Source organism: Chelonia mydas, chromosome 3 (assembly GCF_015237465.2).
Source record: "Chelonia mydas isolate rCheMyd1 chromosome 3, rCheMyd1.pri.v2, whole genome shotgun sequence".
Classification (NCBI taxonomy): domain Eukaryota; kingdom Metazoa; phylum Chordata; order Testudines; family Cheloniidae; genus Chelonia; species Chelonia mydas.
This window is the reverse complement of record NC_057851.1, coordinates 104,390,974-104,418,734: the sequence shown is the minus strand read 5'-3', so window position 1 is coordinate 104,418,734 and position 27,761 is coordinate 104,390,974. Positions and strand designations below refer to the sequence as shown.

The window sequence follows — 27,761 nt, the reverse complement described above, 5'->3', positions numbered from 1 at the left end:
AGGTAAAGGCTCAGCAGAATATACCAACAAACCCTAGCAATCCTTCTCCAGGTTCCACTTCCCATCCCAGAAAGTTCCCCACCTACAAGGCAGGCGATGATACTGAGGCCTTCTTAGAAAACTTCGAAAGGGCCTGCCTTGGGTACAGCATCTCTACAGACCAATACATGGTAGAGCTGAGGCCGCAGCTCAGTGGACCCTTAGCTGAGTGGCAGCTGAAATGCCTAAAGAACACATGAACAAGTATGAACTGTTTAAATCCAAGGCGAGAGTCAGAATGGGGATAACACCCGAGCAGTCTCGTCGGAGGTTCAGAGCCCTAAGGTGGAAACCAAACATGTCATTTACCCGACATGCCTACCACATTGTGAAACATTGGGATGCCTGGATATCAGGAGCAAGTGTTGAATCTCCAGTAAATTTGCCCTTCCTAATGCAAATGGAACAATTCTTAGAGGGTGTTCCTGAGGAAATAGAAAGATACATCCTAGATGGGAAGCCCAAAACTGTAATCGAGGCAGGAGAGATTGGAGCCAGATGGATGGAGGTGGCAGAGAAGAAGAAAACTGGTCGCAGTTGGAGCGGAGACCAGAAGGGACAACCCCAGATCACACCCTATTACTGGGGGCCACCCAAAGCCCCACCTACCTCCCAAAGAACCCTCCAGACCCCTTATCGTCCCACCACCCCGTTCTCCAGCAACCCACCTCACCCCAGTGACCCGTCAGCTGGACGATATTTTAAATGTAACGAGCTGGGGCATGTAGAGGCCAACTGCCCCAAGAACCCCAACAGATTACAGTTCATTGCACCGGGTTCACACCAGAGGTCCGCAGGCCCAGATACCTCCCAGATACCCTTGGAGCAGAGGGAAACTGTGAGTGTGGGTGGGAAGAAGGTCACTGCGTGGAGGGACACCGGAGCACAAGTGTCAGCTATCCATGCTTCCTTAGTGGACCCCAATTTAATCAACCCAGAGATCCAAGTGACGATTCAACCCTTCAAGTCCAACTCTTTCAATTTGCCTACAGCCAAGTTGCCTGTCCAGTACCAGGGCTGGTCAGGAACGTGGACTTTTGCAGTCTATGATGATTATCCCATCCCCATGCATTTGGGGGAAGACTTGGCCAATCATGTGAAGCGGGCCAAGAGGGTGGGAATAGTCACCCGCAGCCAGGCTAAACAAGCCGTGAGGCCTAGTTCTGTTCCGGAAACTTCTATCAGGACCCGGTCAGAGGTGATGGACCCGGACCCCAGCCCAATGTCTGCAACAGCAGTAGTGGATCCAGTCCCAGAGACCCAGACGGAACCAGTCCCAGAACCAGAACCAGCGGAACAACCAGCACCAGACCATTTGCCAGCACTGAATCCAGTACTTGCAACCTCAACACCAGAGGGCCCCACCGAACCTGAACCGGCAGCAGCCGATAACCCTACACAAGAGGCTCAGCCGGAGCCTGAATCCCAACATAGTGCACCAGCGGAAAGCAGTTCACAGTCAACGGAAACAGCCCCAACCCCTACATCGCTTCCAGAGGGACCAAGCATAGGTCCACAATCCAATGAGGAACTGATGTCTCCAGCATCAAGGGAACAGTTCCAGACCAAACAGGAAGCAGATGAAAGCCTCCAGAGAGTTTGGACGGCGGTACAGAGCAACCCACCACCTCTCAGCTCTTCTAATCGATCCAGGTTTGTTGTAGAAAGAGGACTTTTATACAAGGAAACTCTTTCTGGTGGACACTAGGAAGACTGGCATCCTCAGAGACAGTTGGTAGTTCCAACTAAATACCGGGCCAAGCTCTTGAGCTTAGCCCATGATCACCCTAGTGGCCATGCTGGGGTGAACAGGACCAAAGACCGTTTGGGGGGTCATTCCACTGGGAGGGAATGGGCAAGGATGTTTCTACCTATGTCCGGTCTTGTGAAGTATGCCAAAGAGTGGGAAAACCCCAAGACCAGGTCAAAGTCCCTCTCCAGCCACTCCCCATCATTGAAGTTCCATTTCAGCGAGTAGCTGTGGATATTCTGGGTCCTTTTCCGAAAAAGACACCCAGAGGAAAGCAGTACATACTGACTTTCATGGATTTTGCCACCCGATGGCCAGAAGCAGTAGCTCTAAGCAACACCAGGGCTAAAAGTGTGTGCCAGGCACTAGCAGACATTTTTGCCAGGGTAGGTTGGCCCTCCGACATCCTCACAGATGCAGGGACTAATTTCCTGGCAGGAACTATGGAAAACTTTTGGGAAGCTCATGGGGTAAATCACTTGGTTGCCACTCCTTGCCACCATCAAACAAATGGCATGGTGGAGAAGTTTAATGGAACTTTGGGGGCCATGATACGTAAATTCGTAAATGAGCACTCCAATGATTGGGACCTAGTGTTGCAGCAGTTGCTCTTTGCCTACAGAGCTGTACCACACCCCAGTTTAGGGTTTTCCCCATTTGAACTTGTATATGGCCGTGAGGTTAAGGGGCCATTAAAGTTGGTGAAGCAGCAATGGGAGGGATTTACACCTTCTCCAGGAACTGACATTCTGGACTTTGTAACCAACCTACAAAACACCCTCCGAACCTCTTTAGCCCTTGCTAAAGAAAACTTACAGGATGCTCAAAAAGACCAAAAAACCTGGTATGATAAACATGCCAGAGAGCGTTCCTTCAAAGTAGGGGACCAGGTCATGGTCTTAAAGGCGCTCCAGGCCCATAAAATGGAAGCATCGTGGGAAGGGCCATTCACGGTCCAGGAGCGCCTGGGAGCTGTTAATTATCTTATAGCATTCCCCACCTCCAACTGAAAGCCTAAGGTATACCATATTAATTCTCTAAAGCCCTTTTATTCCAGAGAATTAAAGGTTTGTCAGTTTACAGCCCAGGGAGGAGACGATGCTGAGTGGCCTGAAGGTGTCTACTATGAAGGGAAAAGTGCTGGTGGTGTGGAAGAGGTAAACCTCTCCATGACCCTTGGGCGTATGCAGCGACAGCAGATCCAGGAGCTGTGCACTAGGTACGCGCCAACGTTCTCAGCCACCCCAGGACTGACTGAACGGGCATACCACTCCATTGACACAGGTAATGCTCGCCCAATTAAAGTCCAACCTTACCGGGTGTCTCCTCAAGCTAAAACTGCTATAGAACGGGAGATCCAGGATATGTTACAGATGGGTGTAATCCGCCCCTCTGGAAATGCATGGGCATCTCCAGTGGTTCTAGTTCCCAAACCAGATGGGGAAATACGTTTTTGCGTGGACTACCGTAAGCTAAATGCTGTAACTCGCCCAGACAACTATCCAATGCCACGCACAGATGAACTATTAGAGAAACTGAGACGGGCCCAGTTCGTCTCTACCTTGGACTTAACCAAGGGGTACTGGCAGGTACCGCTAGATGAATCCGCCAAGGAAAGGTCAGCCTTCACCACACATCTCGGGCTGTATGAATTTAATGTACTCCCTTTCGGGCTGCGAAATGCACCCGCCACCTTCCAAAGACTTGTAGATGGTCTCCTAGCCGGATTAGGAGAATATGCAGTCGCCTACCTTGACGATGTGGCCGTATTTTCGGATTCCTGGGCAGACCACCTGGAACATCTACAAAAAGTCCTTGAGCGCATAAGGGAGGCAGGACTAACTGTTAAGGCTAAGAAGAGTCAAATAGGCCTAAACAGAGTGACTTACCTTGGACACCAGGTGGGTCAAGGAACTATCAGCCCCCTACAGGCCAAAGTGGATGCTATCCAAAAGTGGCCTGTCCCAAAATCAAAGAAACAGGTTCAATCCTTCTTAGGCTTGGCCGGTTATTACAGACGATTTGTACTGCAATACAGCCAAATCGCCGCCCCACTGACAGACCTAACCAAAAAGAAACAGCCAAATGCCGTTCAGTGGACCGAAAAGTGTCAGAAGGCCTTTAACAAGCTTAAAGCGACACTCATGTCTGACCCTGTACTAAGGGCCCCAGACTTTGACAAACCGTTCCTAGTAACCACAGATGCATCCGAGCGTGGTGTTGGAGCAGTTTTAATGCAGAAAGGACCTGATCAAGAATTCCACCCTGTAGTCTGAGAGGGAAAGCAACTGGTCAGTCAGTGAAAAATAATGTTACGCCATTGTCTACGCTCTGGAAAAGCTACGCCCATATGTTTGGGGACGGCGTTTCCACCTGCAAAACGACCATGCTGCACTGAAGTGGCTTCACACCGTCAAAGAAACTAACAAAAAACTTCTTCGGTGGAGTTTAGCTCTCCAAGATTTTGATTTCGACATCCAACACATCTCAGGAGCTTCTAACAAAGTGGCTGATGCACTCTCCCATGAAAGTTTCCCAGAATCAACTGGTTAAAATCATCCTTGAGATGCGGAAAATATTGTTAGTCTTTATGTACTTGGTAGTATATTTAGAGATGCATGTGTCTTATTAACTCTGTTTTTCCTAGAGCTCCAGGAAGAAATCCCAGCCAGTTTTTCACCCTAGCTGAGATTTGGGGGGCGTGTCATAAATATAAAGGGAAGGGTAAACCCCTTTAAAATCCCTCCTGGCCAGAGGAAAAATCCTCTCACCTGTAAAGGGTTAAGAAGCTAAAGGTAACCTCGCTGGCACCTGACCAAAATGACCAATGAGGAGACAAGATACTTTCAAAAGCTGGGAGGAGGGAGAGAAACAAAGGGTCTGTGTCTGTCTATATGCTGCTTTTGCTGGGGATAGAACAGGAATGGAGTCTTAGAACTTTAGTAAGTAATCTAGCTTGGTATGTGTTAGATTATGATTTCTTTAAATGGCTGAGAAAAGAACTGTGCTGAATAGAATGACTATTTCTGTCTGTGTGTCTTTTTTGTAACTTAAGGTTTTGCCTAGAGGGATTCTCTATGTTTTGAATCTAATTACCCTGTAAGGTATCTACCATCCTGATTTTACAGAGGTGATTCCTTTACTTCGATTTCTATTAAAAGTCTTCTTCTTGTAAGAAAACTGAATGCTTTTTCATTTTTCTCAGATCCAAGGGTTTGGGTCTGTGGTCACCTATGCAAATTGGTGAGGATTTTTACCAAACCTTTCCAGGAAGTGGGGGGCAAGCGTTGGGAGGATTTTGGGGGAAAGACGTGTCCAAACTACGTTTCCCAGTAAACCCAGTTAGAGTTTGGTGGTGGCAGTGGATATTCCAAGGACAAAGGATAAAATTAATTTGTACCTTGGGGAAGTTTTAACCTAAGCTGGTAAAAGTAAGCTTAGGAGATTTTCATGCAGGTCCCCACATCTGTACCCTAGAGTTCAGAGTGGGGGAGGAACCTTGACAGGGGAAAAAACAACAAAAAACAAATAAACAAACAAAACCCCAACTCATTCCCCCTACCCCCCACCAAATTGCTTTAAATGGCATTGAAGTGGCACTCATTCACATGTGTAGCTTCATTGGCTTCAATCTATACATGTGAGTAAGGATTATTCACACAAGTAAATATCTTTTGGATCTGGCCCTTAGTTATATATTTTACAACAGTAATGTACAAAAAGCTCATGTAAGGGAAGTTCCTATACAAAATTGCAGAGGTGTACAAAAAGTGGTCTTTGTTTCACACTAAGATCTCCATTGTTCATAAAAAGCCCACCATGCACAACAGTGAGAACGATGGCACATAAGTGGGAATAGTTCACTATGACAACAGGGTCACTGATTATTTAAAAAACCCAGCCTCCTACATAATATCTCAAAAATCTCAGCAACACACAACACCACTGTAATCACTGTAAAAGTGTACATAGCAATGAGGAAAATTGTCTTTTCAAAGTGTTCTGGCACCATGCATCTGGTAATATTAAACTTTTTGTCAAGGGCTCCTGCATCACACCTGTAGAGTGGGTTCACTTGGAAGCCAAAGAGATGACTTTGAAGCCAAAAAGCCACAACTTCAAGGACAATCCTTAACAGAACAGAGAGGATATAAAAAACAGTATAGGTGGGCTTTTGGAGGATATCTTCCTGATCGATGTTTCTACATGCAGCATAAAGATGAAACACTGCTCCAGGTACCAGAACCGTCACTAGCTGTAATGCCCAGAATACCTAAAGGGTAGCAGAAACTTCGCTGTCAGATCATGTACAACTGCCTTGTGCCAGTTAAAACAGGCATACATCCAAATTTCTTGTGAGAAGTTTTTTTCTATTTATGATATATATTAAAAACAATTACAAGATCATTTAAGATAAGAACAATCATCATTACATATTATTCCAGTTTTACAGTTCATTTACATGTAAACATTCATTTAATTGAAGACTGGTATGAATAAAGTAGGTTACAGTCAATAAATCCTGGGCCTGTATACCCTTATTCACAGGAGTAGTCCTTATTTGTCTGGATAATTCTAGCTATAGACGCTTATATGGCCCTTATCACCAAAGTATGAGGCCCAGATCTTCAAAGGTGTTTAGGCTCCTAACTTCCACTGAGTTCAGTTGGACTCAGAAGGGAAGTGTAAGTTAAGAGCCTTTGCAGATCTCAGCCTGAGTGCTTCGCAATCACTGATGGATTTTATCCTCATAACACACTGTGAGTAAGTTAAATGTTATCCCTATTTTCTTTTACAAGTAGACGCACTAAGGCAGATGAGGGGACCTGCTGAAAGTCATACAGAAAATCTGTAGCTGAACCAGGAATCAAACATAGGTCTTCTGAGTGTCAAGCTAGGGCCCTATCTACTAGGCCAACCTTCCTGTTTGTTATATAGTCACTGGACTGATCTAGGTGAAGAAGGATGACTGCATAAGGGGTTACAGAATCCGGCCTTATTGTCTACAAATATTTCCAAGTTAGAGAATGCTATTTATAGTACATTTATGTGCTGATCCTGCAATCTTTATTCACATGAGTTGAAATCAGTCTGACTACTTGCAAGGGTAATGATGGCTCATGTGAATAAAGATTAAAAGATTAGCCCCTTACTTTGTCACAAATGAAAGTTTATTACAGAAGATTATGTTCCACTGATGTCCAAACCAGTGTTTCTCAACCCTTTTGATACCAGGGACCAGCTTGCTGCCTTCCTAAACTGTGTCAGGGAGAGCTCAGGAACTGGTGCCAGTTGTTGAAAAACACTACCACCACTTTCTGTTTAATTACTACTCTTTATGTAAAATGGGGAAATGGAATTTACTTTCATTTTATGAACCTTTTATCTATTTCCTAAATAATTGGTTGTTTCAATTAAAAGAAAATGTACCTGAGGAGTTATGGGCCTGAACTGGTTGTAACAGAAGAGATTAACCTCCCTCTTGTCTGGATCACAGCTGAAATGCAAGGCCTCATTTCCATAAACTGCAAAGCCCAGAACTCCAAGGAAAAACATTCGAACTGAGCCAAAGAAAAGGGTATGGAACTGACCAATCACTGTTGGAGGCCTGAGCTGTAACAGTCACAGGATTATGCAGCAGGAAAGATAAAGGCAAAGATGAACAAAAGTTATTCTTCCAGTTTCAGGTTACCTAGAACATTTATTTCAGGTTTAAAAAACACCCTTCTCACTCTTTTTTTCTCCCTTTTAAAAATAACTGTTATACAAAGGGTGTCGTGTACATCAAACCAAATAGTGGCTTGAAATATAATCAAAGTCCCTGTTATTGTTAGGGACTGATTTTACTTACTGTTTCTAGTACACTCTCATTTATATTGTGTCTGTCAGTTGTTCTGCTTAACAACTATGCTTTTGTGATTTCAGTAGTGGCTTTACATATCAGCTACATTCATAAAACTCAGTATTCTACAACTAGAGACATGTCAGGCAGATTGAAAAAGAATCCTTCAATAAAGAGTCAATTTTTATTATTCTATTGATTAAACTAAAATAATTTAATATTTAGTATCAGAAATTAAACATATAAACTTCTCAAAAGTGGCTTTGCTAGGAACTAGGCTAGGAAACTTTACCTGTTTGCACTATTACTTTGAGTAGTAGTGCTACATCTTTATTTTCTTTTAGGAAAGCATGGATTATGTAGTTTTTAAAGTCTGCCTTTTCAGAGAATGCTATTCTGTTCCTCCATATTTGATTATCAGAACTTTCATCTCCACCCATGTATATTTGTCATGATAAAGAAAGCACTTTATTTATTTCCCCAACACCTCTCCTTTCATTATTTACTTAATACTCACACATCCTTCATAGAAGTTCTTGATGTAATTTAAAGACATGTCTTGGAAGATGTTATCCTAGTGCAATTGTGGCATAATTCATGCCCCTCATTGCCAATTTGCTGTCATCAGACTCAGTCTGATGCTATCGCTCTCTCATGACCCTTGCTGTACAAAACACTTGTCACTGCACATTTCACTTTTTATCTCTGGGGCCCCAATCAACCTTACTCTTTCAGGACCAAAAAAAAAAGAGCCCAAACAAAAGCAGGGTACATGTGGTTTGCCTAATAATCCCCCATGAACGCAGTCAGCAGAAACGTGCAACACCGTAACACAGTCACACAATAGACGGGGGAACATGCAAGTGGCAATGAGCTCCCAACATCACTGTGCTACTTGAGAATGAAAGTAACACAAAAAAATGCCCCTTGGGGGTTTCAATTCCGGTGGGCCCCCATGATGAGATACCCGAGTACAGAGAATGAGTCTCTCTCACAAAGGAAATCAGTGAAAACTTAGGAAACATTGAAGCATCTCGTGCACAGGGATCTGCCTAGCAAACAGCCCCTGGAAGGGACTCCCTTCTAAAGTGAAATCCTGGGGTGGGCAAGGCATTCTTGGTAAGCTTACTTCTTACATCTGTGTTCTCCCAACGCCTTTCTGCTCACTCACAAACAGGAGTTACACTGGCCCTTCTGCTAGTCACTAATAAAATCCTCCCCATTTGCTAACACGATCCTCCTCCTTACAGTCTTCCCCCCCCCCCCCCCCCCACTATATTTCACCTTTCCTCTCTCTTTAGTCCCCTCTAGCCTGACCCACCCAGAGAGTTCAAGTGGGGGCTAGGAAAAGCAGCGCACGGTGTATTTTCCGGGCTGCACAGCAGCCCGAGGACGCAGAGCCATGCGAGGCTTTCCCTTTCCCCCCCTTCTCAGATGGGAACCACCTTTTCCGCAGAGCTGGACCTAGTGGAAAGCAGGGACCAACCGCAACGAGACGGCGCAGTACGCACCAGCCGCAGCCCCGGCGTGGTGTTGTTGGGGCGCCCCATTCACTTGGCGCTCAAGTCAGGAGCTGCTGCTGTTGGGTCCCGCTTCTCCGCCGCAGCCACTGGGTCCGTGCAGGGAGCATCCTGGAAGGAAACTGCTGTCCCGCCAGCGGCGCCTCGCCCGCCCAGCGCGCTCACCCCAGGCAGGGGGGGAGAGAGAGAGAGACATCTGTGGGCAGCGCTCCAATAATCATCCGCGGCCTAATGCGTCGCTCCTCCCTGCCTCGCCGCCGCCTCACTCAGCAGGGGCTACTGCGCTCTCAAGCTCAAATTGCGCTAGTGGGGGGGAAAGGAGAAAGCTGGATCTGCCCGCCGATTTGTGCCTCCAAGCGTCCCCCCTTCCACTGCTTAAATAGAGACCACTTTGTCTTTCGGCCACTCAGACTGACCTGGAACTCGGCGAGTCCTTGTACAACCTATTGCAACCTCTCCCTGTTTAGGAAACATCATTGATCAAATAGTTGTTTCTAGCGCTTTGTGATAATTATTTAGATTATAGGTAACAGTGTCGCTGTTTCACTGGTCTGCTTGCCACGCTCAGATATCTGTAACATGTGCATCTCCTTTTTCTGATTCAAGATCAGGTCATCATTTTCTTAACAGACAGAAAATATAGTTAATGAAGTCCGGTGCTGAACAGAAATTATGTTTGGGTAGTATTCAGGACAATCCTGGGAGGCGGCAGAGAAGAGTTTTAATATAAAAAGAAAAGTTACACAGCTTTGCCCTTTCCATATTATAAATATATTTCCGAATTACTTAACTTCACATTGGTTTATTAATATGATTTAAACGACAACATTTGTTGCTTAATAACTTAATTTTTTTAAATAGGTGAGTGAAATATAGCAGAAACTGGTAAATAAAAACAATAGTTGAAATGATACATGCCAAAAAGCTTCGGATCTAAGCCCTTAAATTCAATTACACAAAAACTATAAGACTTTGAATAATTACTAAGTATAAGTAGTAGTATTTATTATTTGCATAACACCTAAAGTGTGCTACATAGTTTAAAGAGCATCAGAAGGAACAGCCCCTGAACGGTTCACAGTTTTAAGTATAAGATGTAACCCATGATCAAACATTTTTACATATCCTAACAAATGAATTTTGAAGAGGAGATCAGAAGCCAGAGGAAGGAAGGGCAGAATTAGCACAATGAGAGTTGGAAGGTAATCACAGACTTCAAAACAAGGTGTTTTTAAATAGGAGTATCGCGTTGTGTCACTTAAATGAGTATGGGATGTTTATCCTCCTCCAGTTTTGACATCTCGAACAATGAACACTTACTTGTATGCTGAGCTGATGTAAAACTGTTCTCACGCCTGCTTTACACTCACTCTACATAAAAAGAAAAGGAGTACTTGTGGCACCATAGAGACTAACACATTTATTTGAGCATAAGCTTTCTTGAGCTACAGCTCACTTCATGGGATGCATGTAGACATGTGGACATGCATCCGATGAAGTGAGCTGTAGCTCACAAAAGCTTATGCTCAAATAAATGTGTTAGTCTCTAAGGTGCCACAAGTCCTCCTTTTCTTTTTGCGGATACAGACTAACACGGCTGCTACTCTGAAACCTGTCACTCTACATAGGTGCAAATAATGACACAAGCTGCTGGTCATATCCCCCTGTCCCTTCACTTTCTCCTCCCTCTCTGCCAAATCCCTTAGTTTAGTCTTCTCCAACCCCTTTCCCTTAAATCCATCTCTCTCCATAAAATATATTCATCCACCCACTAAGCATTAGTGATAGGAGCAGGTACTATTTGACTGATCTTGATTTGCACTTAATTTTCACAAATGGGGAAATAACACTGGGGAGGGTTTTTTTGTTATTGTCTCAATTTCCAAGCAACTGCAATGGTACCAGGCCTTACAGTTTCCTTTACAAAACACCATATTCATGTTCAAGTTTGGCCTAAGGCATTTCTTTTTCAGAAAACATCATGTCTAATGTCCATCAAAGAAATTGAAATTGGAGAAAAACCTGACTGAGGCTCCTCAAAGGCCATCAGAACAATATCTGGAAACTTGGATCTTCTTGGTTCATTTTTAGGAGACTAGTTACCTCACAAATAATATATTTTTCCAATACATTTTATTAATGTCATTGCAATACAGTCTGTAATGGCTACATCTACACTAGGAGCTGGGGGGGGTGATTCCCAGCTGGCATAGATATACTGGTGCTAGCTCTCATCCAGCTAGCTTTATAGTAGTGTAGCAGCGGTAGCAAAGATTAATGCTGTCCAATACATCCCAAGGGGTCCTGGCTGGTCTGTACTCCCTGTGGCTAGCCCTCGCCCCAGCTCTAAGTGCTACTGGCTACACTATTATTTTTAGCATGGTAGCTCTGAGAGCTAGCTGGAGTATGTCTACAGGAACTGGGAATCACACCCGTGGCTCCAGATGTAGAAGTAGCAAGTGATATTATTCTGGGTGTAATGTAACTTCCTAGCTGTTACAATGATGTGAACAGAAACACATCACAGTCATTAAAATTATTTTGCGTGGATTACTTTGGCTGCTGCAACAAAAAATGATTCAAAATGATGACTCTCAAGTCTCCATAAGAAGAAGATTCCCTAAAACTGTTGCAATTCCATACATCTAGTCCATATTCTGTCCATAGTTTAAGTCTAGGTAAAAGCATTTTTGTCTTCATAATGACAGTAATCAGTATCCAGTGAATGTCTCTCATTAAGAGGAATTGTCTTTTTGTAGGACATTGTGCTTTATGCAATATTTTGTGCTTTGCTTTGACAATCTTTACAGCACCAGTGTCTGTATTAAGTACTAACTAAATGGGAAAATTGTTCCATCGTAGCCACAGAGCAGTTAATTTTTCTATCTTATATTGGCCAGCATTTTTGGACACACAGAATGCGACTTACAGGTTCCCTCTTTTTTGGTGATGTAAATTCTATATTTTTGAGCTCCCTAGCCTGGTGGTAGATCATAAGCAATATTCTCTTATATTATATTACGATCAAAACTTATTTCAGGGAGTGTTGCATGTTTGATGAATTGTGAGCATCAGTGGTAATCTCCTATGTGTCAAAGTTCACGTAACATTTATCTCCAGTGACATTTTTGTAGACAGTACATTGGTAGTACCATTTCTTCCATTGATATTTCTGTTAATTCAGACTGCTGTTTTAGAACTGCATGGAAGCATTCATAAATATTTCTTGTGATTCCAGTATTCTAGTTTAAAATATTTATTTTGTCAAAATTGATACGATTTCATGAAAAAAAATTGTTTTAGTCAAAATGGCAAAATTTTCCAACCAGTTCTACTTGAAGACATGCTCTAGTTCAGCCACAGCTATTAGACTTGAAGTCCTGTGGCCTGTATTATGCATGAGGTAAGACTAGATCATCAGAGTGGTCCCTTTTGCCTTAAAATTTCTGAATCTATGAAAACTGTGTGTAACAAATGTTCCTATACTTTACTTAATTTTTGATTCTGTGCTAAAATTTCCATAGTTTAAGATAAGGAGTACTTGTGGAACCTTAGAGACTAACAAATTTATTAGAGCATAAGCTTTTGTGAGCGACAGCTCACTTCATCGGATGCATACAGTGGAAAATATAGTGGGGAGATTTTATATACACAGAGAACATGAAACAATGGGTGTTACCATACAGACTGTAACAAGAGTGCTCAGGAAAGGTGAGCTATTACCAGCAGGAGAGCGGGGTCTGTTTTTGAAGTTTTTTTGTTGAAGAATTGCCACTTTTAGGTCTGTAATCGAGTGACCAAAGAGATTGAAGTGGACACAGTTGGCAACAGGCTTTGTTGCAAGGATAGGTTCCTGGGTTAGTGTTTTTGTTGTGTACAGACTCTAATGAAAGACTACTGAATTGGAATTAATTTGCAAACTGGATACAATTAACTTAGGCTTGAATAAAGACTGGGAGTGGATGTGTCATTACACAAAGTAAAACTATTTCCCCTTGTTTATTTCCCCTCCTACTGTCCTTGTAAACTGCTGGAAATGGCCCACCTTGATTATCACTACAAAAGTTTCCACACACACACACATCGCCCGCTCTCCGCCCCCCCCCTCCCCCCCCCCCCCCCCGCTCTCCTGCTGGTAATAGTTCACCTTTCCTGATCACTCTTGTTACAGTCTGTATGGTAACACCCATTGTTTCATGTTCTCTGTGTATATAAAATCTCCCCACTATATTTTCCACTGTATGCATCCGATGAAGTGAGCTGTAGCTCATGAAAGCTTATGCTCAAATAAATCTGTTAGTCTCTAAGGTGCCACAAGTACTCCTTTTCTTTTTATGGATACAGACTAACATGGCTGCTACTCTGAAACCTGTCATAGTTTAAGATGTAATTTTGTCCAAAGATGTATCAGTTAATGCAAGAATACTTATCACAACCAGCAGTCATTATCTTCTGGGGAAAACCTCTGAAAAAATATAGGAACACATCCCCACAAAGCCTATATGGTGGATCAGTAACAAATTTCTGACCCTCAGAACAGTTATATACGTCACTGCAAAAGGAATAGCTCTCTTATAGTAAAAAAGCCATACTGTACATCCAGAGATTCCACAGAGATTTCTGCAGGCCTGTTGCTGAGGGTCACTGGTAAGAGATGCCCTCCCCACCACTCACCAACTGCTCTCACCCCCTGATGTTAGTCTTGATTCAGTTTTCCCATATTTTTGCTATAACCATGTAGTTGCTCACTGCTGTCTATGTTGACATTACTTTCTTGGATTCGTAACTTCTGTCACCAGACAACTTAACTTTTCTTCTGGGCCCTGAATACTGTGTCTTCTCCACTACTTCTCATTCTTTACCAAGCAGCCTTTACCTTTTTCCTCTAGATTCTGTCTGTCATCTGAAAGAAGAATTCAGACTGTTCTTCCAGTACCTTAGTACAGGTTCCCCTGAGGTCTCCTTTTTAAGTACAGGTTCCCATTGGAATCTTTTACTCTCTTAATTCTTTCTTCTGGAGCCATATGACCCAACCTAGGCATCACCCATATGCCTGCCATAGGCCATTCCATTCCAACCTGACCCCATATTCCACATGCCCCGTTGAAACAAATCTATCCCTATCCCTTTATCAACATTGCACTGTTCAATATTTCTACTCTGTCCATAATAAACACCCCATAATTCACAACTATGCCACCTTTTGCCCCTTCCACATTTCTTCCTTCATTGAAACTTGCCTGTCCCCCACCCCTTGAAAAATGTGTGCTCTATTTGCAATGCATCTCCTTTCACACCCTTCTCAATCAAGGGGCCCATCGGTGGCTTCTATGTGTCTGCCAGGACTAGTCCCCCTGGTGCCTCTGGTCTGTGCTCCCTGAAAGTGGATCCTATTCCCCCATTTATGTAGCATCAGTCCCAGAATTTGCTGGCTCACTAGGAGTGGCTGGATGTGTTCTTTACTGAGGCAGTGAAATATGAAGCCTTGGGAGCAAAAATAGGCAGAATCTTGCATGATACATACCTTGGATATGGATTTTGGCAGCTCTGTGGCAACACAACATGCTTGGATCCAGGTTTATTTGGTGTAGTAGATGCAGCTGGATGTATGCTCTATTTACACAGTGGAATGTGGGGGGGGGGGGGGGGGGGGGGGGGGGGGCGGGGGGGAGGTGAGGTGCCAAAATTGGCAAAATGAATCTTCCAACTCTGGGTTTTGTGGCACTGGAATATACCAAGGTCTGCAATATTTGGTGTGGTAGGAGTTGCTGGACATGGTCTGTATTCAGGCAGTAGAATTTTAGGGCCTTGGTGCAAAAATTGGTAGGGTCTGACACATTCCATGTCCTGAATCTGGGTGTTTCATAATGAGTGAGTATCCATAATTTCTCATATAGTGTTAATGTATACATTTCACAGTGGTATTAAACAACAGTGTGTCATTAATTTAATAAAAGACCTTGCTTGATACACTTGTATAATCTAGTAATATTGTACACAATCAGTTGATTCAATTATTTATCATCTGAGGTTCAGACCCAGCGACAGACTATCTCCCCCACATGTGAGGTTGATGGCTTTGTTTACCCTTTATGTAAATTTTACCTTCGTTGCCTCTGCCTGACAACCAGGCAGATCAGACAAACCAATACATATTCCTTTGTCCAGGGCAGATTGGGCTTATGCTTGCCCAACTCATTTTAAGAATATAATTCTAACACATATCCATAACTCTTTGTACAATCCCTTACAAACACCATGGAAGAATATTAATGATCAGAGTTAAGTTTTCCAAAGATATCTTATATGACACCTTTTAAATACAGATTATGACAACAATGTGTTAGGTGTAGTGAGTATGCCAGGCCCTACGAGGTGCTGACGTAGGGTAGTGAGCCGCTGATGGGCCACTGCGTCACATATACCCAACATGGAAATATAACATTTTCCAGAAGTATAGGCCTACAAATTAGCACTAGCACTACAACTGCATGCACAAATCATGTAGAAGGATAAATAGGCATATAATTAGCCATTTGAAAATGACACTCTAGTAAGAGAGCACACAACCATGGATATGCTTTTCACATGTGTTTCAGCTCAAAGCTAGATCCTAACACACAGCTCAGGTACCTAGGCTAGCATCAGTCACATTAAAAAGGGTTCAGAGTAACAGCCGTGTTAGTCTGTATTCGCAAAAAGAAAAGGAGTACTTGTGGCACCTTAGAGACTAACCAATTTATTTGAGCATGAGCTTTCGTGAGCTACAGCTCACTTCATCGGATGCATACTGTGGAAACTGCAGAAGACATTATACACACAGAGACCATGAAACAATACCTCCTCCCACCCCACTCTCCTGCTGGTAATAGCTTATCTAAAGTGATCATCAAGTTGGGCCATTTCCAGCACAAATCCAGGTTTTCTCACCCTCCGCCCCCCCCCCCCCCACAAACTCACTCTCCTGCTGGTAATAGCCCATCCAACTGACCGCTCTCTTTACAATGTGTATGATAATCAAGGTGGGCCATTTCCAGCACAAATCCAGGTTTTCTCATCTCCCCACCCCCCTCCAAAAACCACACACACAAACTCACTCTCCTGCTGGTAATAGCTTATCCAAAGTGACCACTCTCCTTAAAATGTGCATGATAATCAAGGTGGGCCATTTCCAGCACAAATCCAGGTTTTCTCACCCCCCCCCCCCCCACAAACAAACTCACTCTCCTGCTGGCAATAGCTCATCCAAACTGACCACTCTCCTTACAATGTGTATGGTAATCAAGGTGGGCCATTTCCAGCATAAATCCAAGTTTAACCAGAACGTTTGGGGGGGCGGGGTAGGAAAAAACAAGGGGAAATAGGCTACCTTGCATAATGACTTAGCCACTCCCAGTCTCTATTTAAGCCTAAATTAATAGTATCCAATTTGCAAATGAATTCCAATTCAGCAGTTTCTCGCTGGAGTCTGGATTTGAAGTTTTTTTGTTGTAAGATAGCGACCTTCATGTCTGTGATTGCGTGACCAGAGAGATTGAAGTGTTCTCCGACTGGTTTATGAATGTTATAATTCTTGACATCTGATTTGTGTCCATTTATTCTTTTACGTAGAGACTGTCCAGTTTGACCAATGTACATGGCAGAGGGGCATTGCTGGCACATGATGGCATATATCACATTGGTGGATGTGCAGGTGAACGAGCCTCTGATAGTGTGGCTGATGTTATTAGGCCCTGTGATGGTGTCCCCTGAATAGATATGTGGGCACAGTTGGCAACGGGCTTTGTTGCAAGGACAGGTTCCTGGGTTAGTGGTTCTGTTGTGTGGTATGTGGTTGTTGGTGAATATTCGCTTCAGGTTGAGGGGCTGTCTGTAGGCAAGGACTGGCCTGTCTCCCAAGATTTGTGAGAGTGTAGGGTCATCCTTCAGGATAGGTTGTAGATCCTTAATAATGCATTGGAGGGGTTTTAGTTGGGGGCTGAAGGTGACGGCTAGTGGCGTTCTGTTATTTTCTTTGTTAGGCCTGTCCTGTAGTAGGTGACTTCTGGGAACTCTTCTGGCTCTATCAATCTGTTTTTTCACTTCCGCAGGTGGGTATTGTAGTTGTAAGAATGCTTGATAGAGATCTTGTAGGTGTTTGTCTCTGTCTGAGGGGTTGGAGCAAATGCGGTTGTATCGCAGAGCTTGGCTGTAGACGGTGGATCGTGTGGTGTGGTCAGGGTGAAAGCTGGAGGCATGTAGGTAGGAATAGCGGTCAGTAGGTTTCCGGTATAGGGTGGTGTTTATGTGACCATTGTTTATTAGCACTGTAGTGTCCAGGAAGTGGATCTCTTGTATGGACTGGACCGGGCTGAGGTTGATGGTGGGATGGAAATTGTTGAAAACATGGTGGAATTCCTCAAGGGCTTCTTTTCCATGGGTCCAGATGATGAAGATGTCATCAATATAGCGCAAGTAGAGTAGGGGCGTTAGGGGACGAGAGCTGAGGAAGCGTTGTTCTAAATCAGCCATAAAAATGTTGGCATACTGTGGGGCCATGCGGGTACCCATAGCAGTGCCGCTTATCTGAAGGTATACATTGTCCCCAAATGTAAAATAGTTATGGGTAAGGACAAAGTCACAAAGTTCAGCCACCAGGTTAGCCGTGACATTATCGGGGATAGTGTTCTTGACAGCTTTTAGTCCATCTTTGTGTGGAATGTTGGTGTAGAGGGCTTCTACATCCATAGTGGCCAGGATGGTGTTATCAGGAAGATCACCGATGGATTGTAGTTTCCTCAGGAAGTCAGTGGTGTCTCGAAGGTAGCTGGGAGCGCTGGTAGCGTAGGGCCTGAGGAGGGAGTCTACATAGCCAGACAATCCTGCTGTCAGGGTGCCAAAGCCTGAGATTATGGGGCGCCCAGGATTTCCAGGTTTATGGATCTTGGGTAGTAGATAGAATATCCCAGGTCGGGGTTCCAGGGGTGTGTCTGTGCGGATTTGATCTTGTGCTTTTTCAGGAAGTTTCTTGAGCAAATTCTGTAGTTGCTTTTGGTAACTCTCAGTGGGATCATAGGGTAATGGCTTGTAGAAAGTGGTGTTGGAGAGCTGCCGAACAGTCTTTACGTAAAAGAATAAATGGACACAAATCAGATGTCAAGAATTATAACATTCATAAATCAGTCGGAGAACACTTCAATCTCTCTGGTCACGCAATCACAGACATGAAGGTCGCTATCTTACAACAAAAAAACTTCAAATCCAGACTCCAGCGAGAAACTGCTGAATTGGAATTCATTTGCAAATTGGATACTATTGGATACTAGGCTTAAATAGAGACTGGGAGTGGCTAAGTCATTATGCAAGGTAGCCTATTTCCCCTTGTTTTTTCCTACCCCTCCCCCCCAGACGTTCTGGTTAAACTTGGATTTATGCTGGAAATGGCCCACCTTGATTATCATACACATTGTAGGGAGAGTGGTCAGTTTGGATGAGCTATTACCAGCAGGAGAGTGAGTTTGTGTGTGTATGGGGGTGGGGGGTTGAGAAAACCTGGATTTGTGCTGGAAATGGCCCACCTTGTAATAGTTGGAGACGGGGTGGGGGGAGGGGCTGGGTTTGACCCTTTACGCTTGTGTAATTGCACTTCTCCTTTTTGAAAAGCCAGCCATGAATGCTAGGTGAACTACTGAACACAGGAGAGTCGCAGAGTTTGGCAGTTCTGAGAATTAAAAACAAAAGACCAAAGTTATATTCCAGTGAAAGTATTAGTGGCATTTTTCTAAAGGCTGATGACGTCTCTGCTAATTAATCTTCAGTTTTCTTGCCTCTCTAAGTGCCTGTTACATTTTTATGATGCCACTTGTAACATCTTTGACCTCTCAGCAGCTGAGAGAAACATGATAAATATTCATTTCAACAAAATTACACATTCTACAGACTCCTTTATTTCTATCACATATTTCCAGTTGTCAAGTCAACCACAGAGTCAGGTTATGCTCACACACACCTCAAACGATGACAAGATACCAGGCTGCCAGTCATTAGAGATGAGTTCAATATTTTTATCAGACATTTGTTTATCAACATCTGCCTGTTCCAAGATCACAAACACACACACACACACACACACACACACACACACACACAGACACAGACACACACACACACAAAAGAAAAGGGAATTTTATGAACATTTGCTCCTCACCAGTGAAAATGTGAAATTTATTTTTCACGTTGAATGGCTGTGAGAATTTATGACACATTTTCTTGTTACTTTGTTGAATTTCAAACTGGTTTGATTGGTCATAAGCCACATGGCTCCTGCCTAACGGAACCTGCCTTGTAGGTTGAAAGGTTGGCAGAGAGTCATATTGACTTATTTTCTGAGAGGGAGCAGCAGTGTGTTTTTGACATGGTTGTCAGGGGGGAGGTTGGGGGAAGGAGGGGGAAGGTTGGCAGCAGGAAGGGATTCTGTACTCTTTGAGAGATAGAGTCACTTGTTAACCCCTGCAGGTTCATCCAAGATCGTAGGGTAGCAGGCCTCCCTTCACCATACATCTCCAAGACACTGAAGGGGAAAGTGATTTATCCAACAAAGAGGCAAGAGTTGGTAGCAGATCAGTAAGCCTGATTGACTTTTAAAAGGTCTGTATTAAAGATCAGTACATTTACATAAATAACAATACCACAATAACAAAACAGAGTTAGATAACATCAATACTTTATATTAATGTGGATTATGTTTGTTAAATTTGACTGTTATTTTTGATGACCTTGAAGCGTTCCAGGCCTGATTCTCATTTATACTGTCTAGCTTCATTACTTTGATAAATTACTTTTACATCCAACTTAAGGCTCCTTTACACTTAAGGGGAGAGAGAGAGGCATAAAGGAGAATCAGGCCGTCCAAATTTAATTTCCTACATCCAGTTTTTGTTATTACCTGACATATAAATATCTTTAGTTTACTTTTTGTAACTTTATATCATTTCTCTTTCAATACTAGCAATCTTTTGCCTCCATACTAGGACATCATGTCCTCAAACTATTTTCCTCTGAGAACTGTAATCAGTTATAGCTCTCAGATATTATAAAAAAAAAGCAGCCACTTTTTAACATCAATCATAGCTACTGTCAAGTCAATGGGAATTGTGGATATTGTTCATTCTAGGAATCAGGCCTTAATTCAATAAATAATGAATAAATAATAATAATTTTTTTTCCAGGATTAATGACCACGAGAAAAATACCCTAGAACTCAGAAACTTCAAACCTTCTTATATCTCCTAGGAAAACTAAATTAAACCAGGCTGTAAAGCAAGCCACTAAAGGTCCAATCCTGCAAACACATTGCATATGTGAATTGTTCTTACTCATTTGGGTATTCCCAATGAAGTGAAGAATTATTCATGTGCGTAAGAGTTGCAGGATTGTGAACTGAAAAGGTAGGAATAGATATTTTTGTGCTTCCCTCTTATTTCCATATATAATGTTTTTTACCAGAGCTATTGCTTAACCATAGTACTACTGAGGAATATGTGGCATTATGGTTTAATGCACTAACAAAGCATTTAAGTAGGTGCCCTAAAATTAAGTAGGTGCTTAAATCCATCCCTATTCAACAAAGCACTTGAACACATTGTTAACGTCATGCATGTACTTAAGTCTCATTGACTTCAATTTGATTATTTAATGGGACTTAAACACAGACTAGAAATTAAGTGAGTGTTTTACTGAACGGGAGCCCTGAGTTCAAATCCTGGTATTGGGCTTAAGTGAATGAATGTGGTGGCATCATCCTAAATCCCACTTTTGCAGTGCAGAAAACCATTGCACAGTTTGAGCCTGTTCATCATAAATAATTACCTCTTATCAAGAAAGACCCAAAGAATTGGAGGTGAAGCTGGAGTTGCCTTAGTAGACGCGATCTAGAATATTGCTCTGTACAATCTTACTCCATGCCTGGCTCAAGCCAGGGCCATTATTCCCTTACTTTTGTTATTATTTATTTTTAATTAGTGAGAACATTAATCTAGAAAAGAGAAAAATTAAAATTATGCATAATGCAGAAGACTACTAATGGACTACCAAAGGCATTAGCCTCTAAACCACTGATATGAAGGTATCTCTAAGAAACTGGAAGTTCTTATTAAGCACCTAATCTGACACCCATTGTAATCAATGGGGTTCTTCCATTGACTTTGGCGGGTGTTGGATCCAGTCTATTTGACAACCTGTGCAAAATTAGTTCTTGACTTTGATCCAGTTCTCGTTCACAAGTGTCCTCATAACAAAAGCTGTGCACGACTGGCAATCTTGTTTTTTCTCTCTGTATTTGTATCTCAGAATGCATATAAAAGTTTCCCAAAGAAAAGATTTTCACATTTTAAGCAAGAACATAATCTCAGTGAGTTTGTACAATGAGAGTTAGTTTATTTGTTTGTAGTTTGTCTGACTCTTTGCAATAATAGATAGCTATTGCAACCCCTAACTCCCCACCACTTTTGCCTATTGCATCTTTTATCCAAAATAGGTTTGCATCTTGGGATCAATATTTACATGATATTGAGAGGATTAAAGTATGCAGCTGCTCTATATGTGAGCTTATTTTAAAAAAAATTAAAAATCATTGGTAAAATGCCTCGGCTTTCCCCTGCTCAAAAATGCAGTTGGAGTTTGATTTATATGCACATAAACAGATTTTAATGCTTATACCTCCAGATTATTCAGTTATCACAGCATGCTACCCTTCAATTTAGTGTCATTAATACTTTTTTCACTTACTCCCTTTAGGATACATGTCGCCAGTGAAAATACACTGTTTAATGTAGTCAATAAAATATGTTTTTGTTTGTATTGGTTAGGGCCCTCTTTAAATAAAAGAAAAAATAAAAGAAAAAGCCACAGTAGGAGAACTCAAATCTACTTCATTTTTAGCCTGAAAACTATGGAAAAACCAGCGGCAAAGGTGGTCAGTGAGGTTATATTTTATTTCTCCAGAACCAGAGATAGGAGTATGGCTCTGGGTTTGGGCTTGAACCAAGTTTTATGTATTTTAGAAAAAAGAGCCCTAGATAGTAGATCTCATAGATTCCAAGGCTAGTAGGGACCACTGTGATCATCTAGTCTGACCTGACAGACTAAACCTTGCCTTTGCTGTTGCCATTGGCTGACAGAAGGCTTACAATATGATATTTCTTTGCCTTCTTAAAGAGGGAGAAGGGAGTTCCACCCCCCTAAGTCTTTTGGACCTAGGCTTACGATATTATGTAGATATGTACAATCTACTCACTGTGACAACTCATTTTAGTCCGAGGATGGGTGGACTTGGGAGATACCACAACTGATAATTTGTTTGCCTAACCAAGAACCCAGCAGAGTGGTTGAGCCCCACACAGGGGTAACCAAGCCCAAGTAGCATAGTTGAGCCCAGAGCATGCATAATCATATTTGAAACATCTGCACAGTCTACTGAGAGTGTGACTCAAATGTGTGGTGCCTGGGAAAGTCCCATTGCTATTTCCCTCTAATTTGGCCTCTGCTTTGAATGATTTAAAACTGTTTTCTCATTTCTTCAGAAATTCATCAGTCAGGTATAACCACAGGCAAGGTATTAATCAATCCATCTTTTCTTCTACTCTATCACTCTTTTGTGTTTTAACATACATCAGAAACAAAGGTAATTTTTCAAGGAATCTAATCCTTAAAGCCCTGATTCTGTAAACACTTACTGAATCATAGATTCATAGAAATGCAGGGCTGGAAGGGACCTTGTATTCTGACCTGCAAATTTAGCTGATGGGAGGAATCCACTTGCATCACTTATCTTCATGGGGGGGCAGGGGTGGGACAGCAGAACAACAGTGTATTTTGTCCTCTTAAATGTCCCACAATAGCCCATATGGTGTTGAAGGACCTTCCCTGTTGGACAGGACTTAACACCTTCCACTGGAGACCAGCATTTCACACTAATGGCTCTCACCGGTCTGGTGATTTACACGGTCACAGGAACTCACAATACAAATGCTCAAATATCCCCTTACAATAGGGGACACAGATGCTATAAATGAGATTAAGGCATGCAGCAACTCACAAGCATTAAATAAAGTCGAAACACTAAACACATTCTGATACTTCTAATACATATTTTAACAATACTAACCCAAAAGTGAGCCACACTGATTCCAGCTATGTATTTATCGGTATTCCACTGAGACATGGGGATGTTGGCATGAGCTGGTACATGGTATGTCAGTATCACAGTAACCTCTTCCAGTGCTTAACTATCTTTAGAATTAGAACATTTTTCTAATATCTAACCGAAATATCCATTGCTGCAATCTAAGCTGATTACTTCTTGTCCTAACCTCAGTAGACATGGAGAACAATTGATTACCATGCTCTTTATAACATGCTTTTACATAGTTGAAGACTGTTTTCAGGTTCTCACCTCAGTTTTCTCTTTCCTAGATAAAGCATGCTCAATTCTTTCAACCTTATCCCACAGGTCATGGTTTTCAAACCTCTGATCACTCTTGTTGCTCTCCTCTGGACTCTTTCCAACTGGTTATGTACATGGGCTGTCCCACTGAATTCCTCAGTTACTCAATCTGTCAAAATATTATTTACCTTAAAGAAAGGAAGAAAGACATGGGGCTGCTTAGGCTATTTTATTCAGATCTGAGGAATGCCCCCCACTTCTTCTTCCATAAAAAGTCCTTGACAAATCAACACAGAAGGCATGCTTTGTGCCTAATTTTTCAATAGAGTAGTAGAAAAGTAGGGCAGATGTCTTAGATGCCAATACTGAAGTCAGTGGGAGTTTTTCCATTGACTTCAAGGGGTCAGGATTTTATTTTCTGTATTTATTTTTTCCAAGTGTTACTAGTACTTCTGATTATCTGGAGTTTGTCATTCTCTTTATCAGGCTTCCAAGTACTCCACAATACTTGCTCTGACCATCTGCTTTTTTCTCTTTTGGCTATAAACCAATTTTTGATCTTTAAATACTGATAGTTGTCACCAGAATAATACTTTCTGCCTTGGATAAAGCAGAAACAGTTTATTTGAATCTACTCTGCTTTGGGTGACACCCCTGGGGCTTCATGTCTCATCAAAAGTCCATTCTGCTTTACTGTTAGAGAGGCCTGGTATCTAGTTTCTCCACGGGAAATTCCATTTTAAGATTTAAGAATTCTTTCTATTTTGCATTACTTGGAATTGGGTTAAAGGATAGTTAAACTGAGATTCCATGTAAGATTAGAAGAACATAAAACAAGCAATATTACTTGTTTCAGCACCTTTTTAAACATTTCCATTCATTCTCTGATAAAATGTAAAGTATTGTTAAATTGACATTGTTTTGATAATTTCTACATCAAGGATTTTTTAGCCCATGTCCCTTTCAGAGTATACAGCACTGTGTAACCTATTTAGCTTTAATATTCACACTTGGAGTCTCTTCTGATATTAGATGATTATTACTTTCCTTATCTGGAGTGAGAAGTCTTTCTGAAATATATTTCACCCAGTATGGTGGATATTTGAGAGATAACACAAGTAGTATGAGAGAAAAAGTCACCTTTCAAGTTATTCCTCTAGAAGAATGGGAAGTTATGCAATTTGTGATTAAATAATATTGTTGTTGTTTGTTTTTTACATGAAGGTATAAGCATCATGCTTTCAACCATCAAAATCTGCTGTGGGCTAAAGGAGTGAGATTATCGCATGGACCTAATAGGTCTTAATGTTCAGATTGCAAGCTATGATTTAATCGCCTATGCGAACCTGTGCCTTGAGTGGAGTTTGCCGTCAGACTTGCTGGACAGAAACGACGATTTGGAGCTATGTTAAGTTGGTCACAGCAGCTACAGATCTACATCCGCTGATATGCACAAGTACCTGCTCCAGAAATACTAAGCGAAACAAAGAGATGGGAACTGAATTTATTCCCTGTTTTGAACAGTGCTCAGTAGATGGCGCTTGAGACACATGTGGGGCCAGTCTATTAGCTTCATTCCCATGCCGACTTGTTATTCAGTTCTGTAAAAAGGCTTTTTGTCTTAATGAATGGGCCGATTTGCCTTTTCCCTTTTGGGGAGCCGTACAGCATAGTAAGTGTTTTCAAAGATTAATCTGCCCGCCATACCGTGATTTTAAAATTCCAATGTATACTGCTATGAATGAAAAGTGAGTTTCAGCCCACAGTTACTTTCTTTCTCACCGGAGTTACTAACTTGTTGCAATCTCTCTCTCTCTCCTCTCCCTCGCTCCATTGCTCTGAAACTAACTATCAATTTTTTCTTGTGTGCCCGTAGGCTGTAATCTGAAATAAACAACAGTATCAGAAGATATGGATTAAAGCCTTTATTTCAACAGTAAATGCTAGATAGTTTGAACGTCAAGATCTGAGTCCCTTGATTGCTCCCTCTCCTCGCCAAGGACAGTAGATTCTTGCTCTTTGTGGTCTATGTGCTTATCCTTTGAAAGGCACTGGAAGCAAGATCTATCATTCTGTTTCCAACGTGTAAATTACAGATGTCAGACCATAATTCATTTCTGTGCTGAGTTTTGAAAACGTGATGTAGGTAAAACTTAAAGGAATTAAAGCAGGACTTTTAGAGGGGGATTTTCAAAGGCACCGATTCAGGGTGGGATTTTTAAAAGCACCTGTGTGATTTAGGAGCATTGACCTGTGCTCTTAAATCACCTAGACGCTGTTGAAAATTCACCCTTCAATTTGAAGAACATGTTACACTTTGCCAGGATAAGAATTCTTTCATAGATCAGTGTCAGAATGGCAATTTTCCGTGGACTCGCTCGAGTTGAGTCAAGAGGCTAGGGGCTGCTTGGCTAGTTTCAGGAGTTAGCACACAAACCACGAATGCAGGATAAAATACCAAGTAAAAGCCCTTTCAAATGTGTTGCTTTTGATGCTCAGTTGGCGTTTCAGATTTGACTGGTTCAAGACGACTCAGGTTTTCGAATTTCCCCATTCCCTGGTACGATGAGTTTCTAACCAAGACCAACTTCTCTTTTATTGTCACATGTGATCACCCACATAAATCTGTAGTGAAATACATAAACAATAACAAACCATCATCCCAAATCAACCATATTTATTGTTCACAAGTAAAATGCATTCTCAAAAAAGTCACTAGGCAAGCCATTTATACATTTGGGGGTCAGAGAGATTTAACTTTTACTAATTCAGTCTATCGTTCTCAATCAGTAGACACCTTACAACAGGAGGAAGAGTGAATAATGGTTAGAAAACGTTCAAGGTAATTTAATATCTATATTGTGAACAATGACCTTTACAGAGTTAAAATAAACTCAATTAAGTCTATTCTATCAATAATAAACCAGTAATTTAGAGAACTGCTCAAGGCAAGAATATGTGTTCCAGGTTATCTCAAAGGAACCACAATTTGATTTGCTGAAGTGTGAATATAAATCTAATAGCTAAACAAATGTATGTGTTACATGACAGCTGTGAGCTTCTATAGCAAACACTTAGTGGCAAACTTGTAGTCTGGATGTCAGATGTTTCTGAATAGTAGCCCAGGTTGTTTTCCGTACGATCTACTGTGTTCTGTAAAACAGTACTCTGCAGTACATAAATCAGTAATCTACAATACTGTAATAAATTATATATTCCAGGATATTAGAAAAGTTATATTTTTAAAAAACAACAGTAACAAAATAAGAACAACATAGCTGTTATAGCACTTTTTACCAGTAAATCTCAAAGCATTTTACAAGGGGGGTTGGTATCATTTCCCCTTTTTTACAGATGGAGAAACTGAGGCACATAGAGGTGAAATGACATGCCCAAGGTCACCCAGCAGGCCAATCAATGGCAGAGCCAGGAATACAACCCAGGAATTAATGTATTGATGGTACGCTTGCGAAGCAATAGTGTGTTAAACGTATGTATGGTTATCTTTATGTATATAAAGATGTATTAAAGATAAACCAGTTTCCCTTATAATTCCAGTTTCTTTACTGGATAATGCACTGTTGACAGGATATGTATTATCTCAGACAGGTGACAGACTTTGTTACGATATTAGTTTCCTATTGCCACTTCACCATTTTCTGCATGTGTTCATTCGTTAATCTTGTTTTTTCTAGATGCCATAATATTTTAATCCTGTATGCCAAATATACCATGGCTATTGTTTTAATAATATGAACAGTGAACGTTTGTTCCATGCCTTTTGGTAGCATTCAGAAAAAATAAAGACAGAGGACAATTTCCAGACAGTACTCATGGCAACTAGCGCTGTTTCACTGTATTGCTATAACCCGGCTCTTGACACTGAAAACTTCCACTCACCTAGATGTTTCTCCATTGTACGATATTTGTACAGGTGCATCGCATTAAACTAATGGATCCCGCTGAAAATGTAGGGTACAATTAGGAAACCAAATGTGAGTCTTTTATGACAAAAATATCCAGACGCACACCTGTCCTCAAACTGTAGTCTAAGAATTTTCGGGCGACCCACAGTGTTTCAACAAAGATGCCAAGTATGTTGGTTAATGGAAGAGCAAGCCACTCTGGTGAGAGACCCTATGCTACACAGACCGAACCATCACTTACAATATATACTGATTTGCCATT

General features: G+C 41.8%; 1 protein-coding gene and 1 long non-coding RNA gene across 4 annotated transcripts in view; one reads left to right on the top strand and one right to left on the bottom strand.

The window, feature by feature from the left end:
- LOC119565791 overlaps positions 1-27,109 on the top strand; it is a 35,717-nt gene extending 8,608 nt beyond the window's left edge. Inside the window, exon 4 of one of the 3 annotated variants that reach the window (XR_005224737.1) lies at positions 26,928-27,109. This is a non-coding gene — a long non-coding RNA (uncharacterized LOC119565791). Of the gene's footprint in view, positions 1-5,831; positions 6,197-24,797; positions 26,877-26,927 lie in introns of those variants that run through there. The other 2 variants (XR_005224736.1, XR_005224734.1) reach the window with 2 other exon arrangements.
- On the bottom strand, positions 4,992-9,697 carry GJE1 (gap junction protein epsilon 1). Its single transcript, XM_037894901.2, has 3 exons — positions 9,143-9,697; positions 7,220-7,402; positions 4,992-6,062 (listed from the first exon to the last, which is right to left on the bottom strand). Exons 1-3 carry the CDS (start codon positions 9,179-9,181, stop codon positions 5,667-5,669), a joined length of 618 nt encoding a protein of 205 aa, XP_037750829.1. The 5' UTR covers positions 9,182-9,697; the 3' UTR covers positions 4,992-5,666.
- Positions 27,110-27,761: the final 652 nt, after the last annotated feature.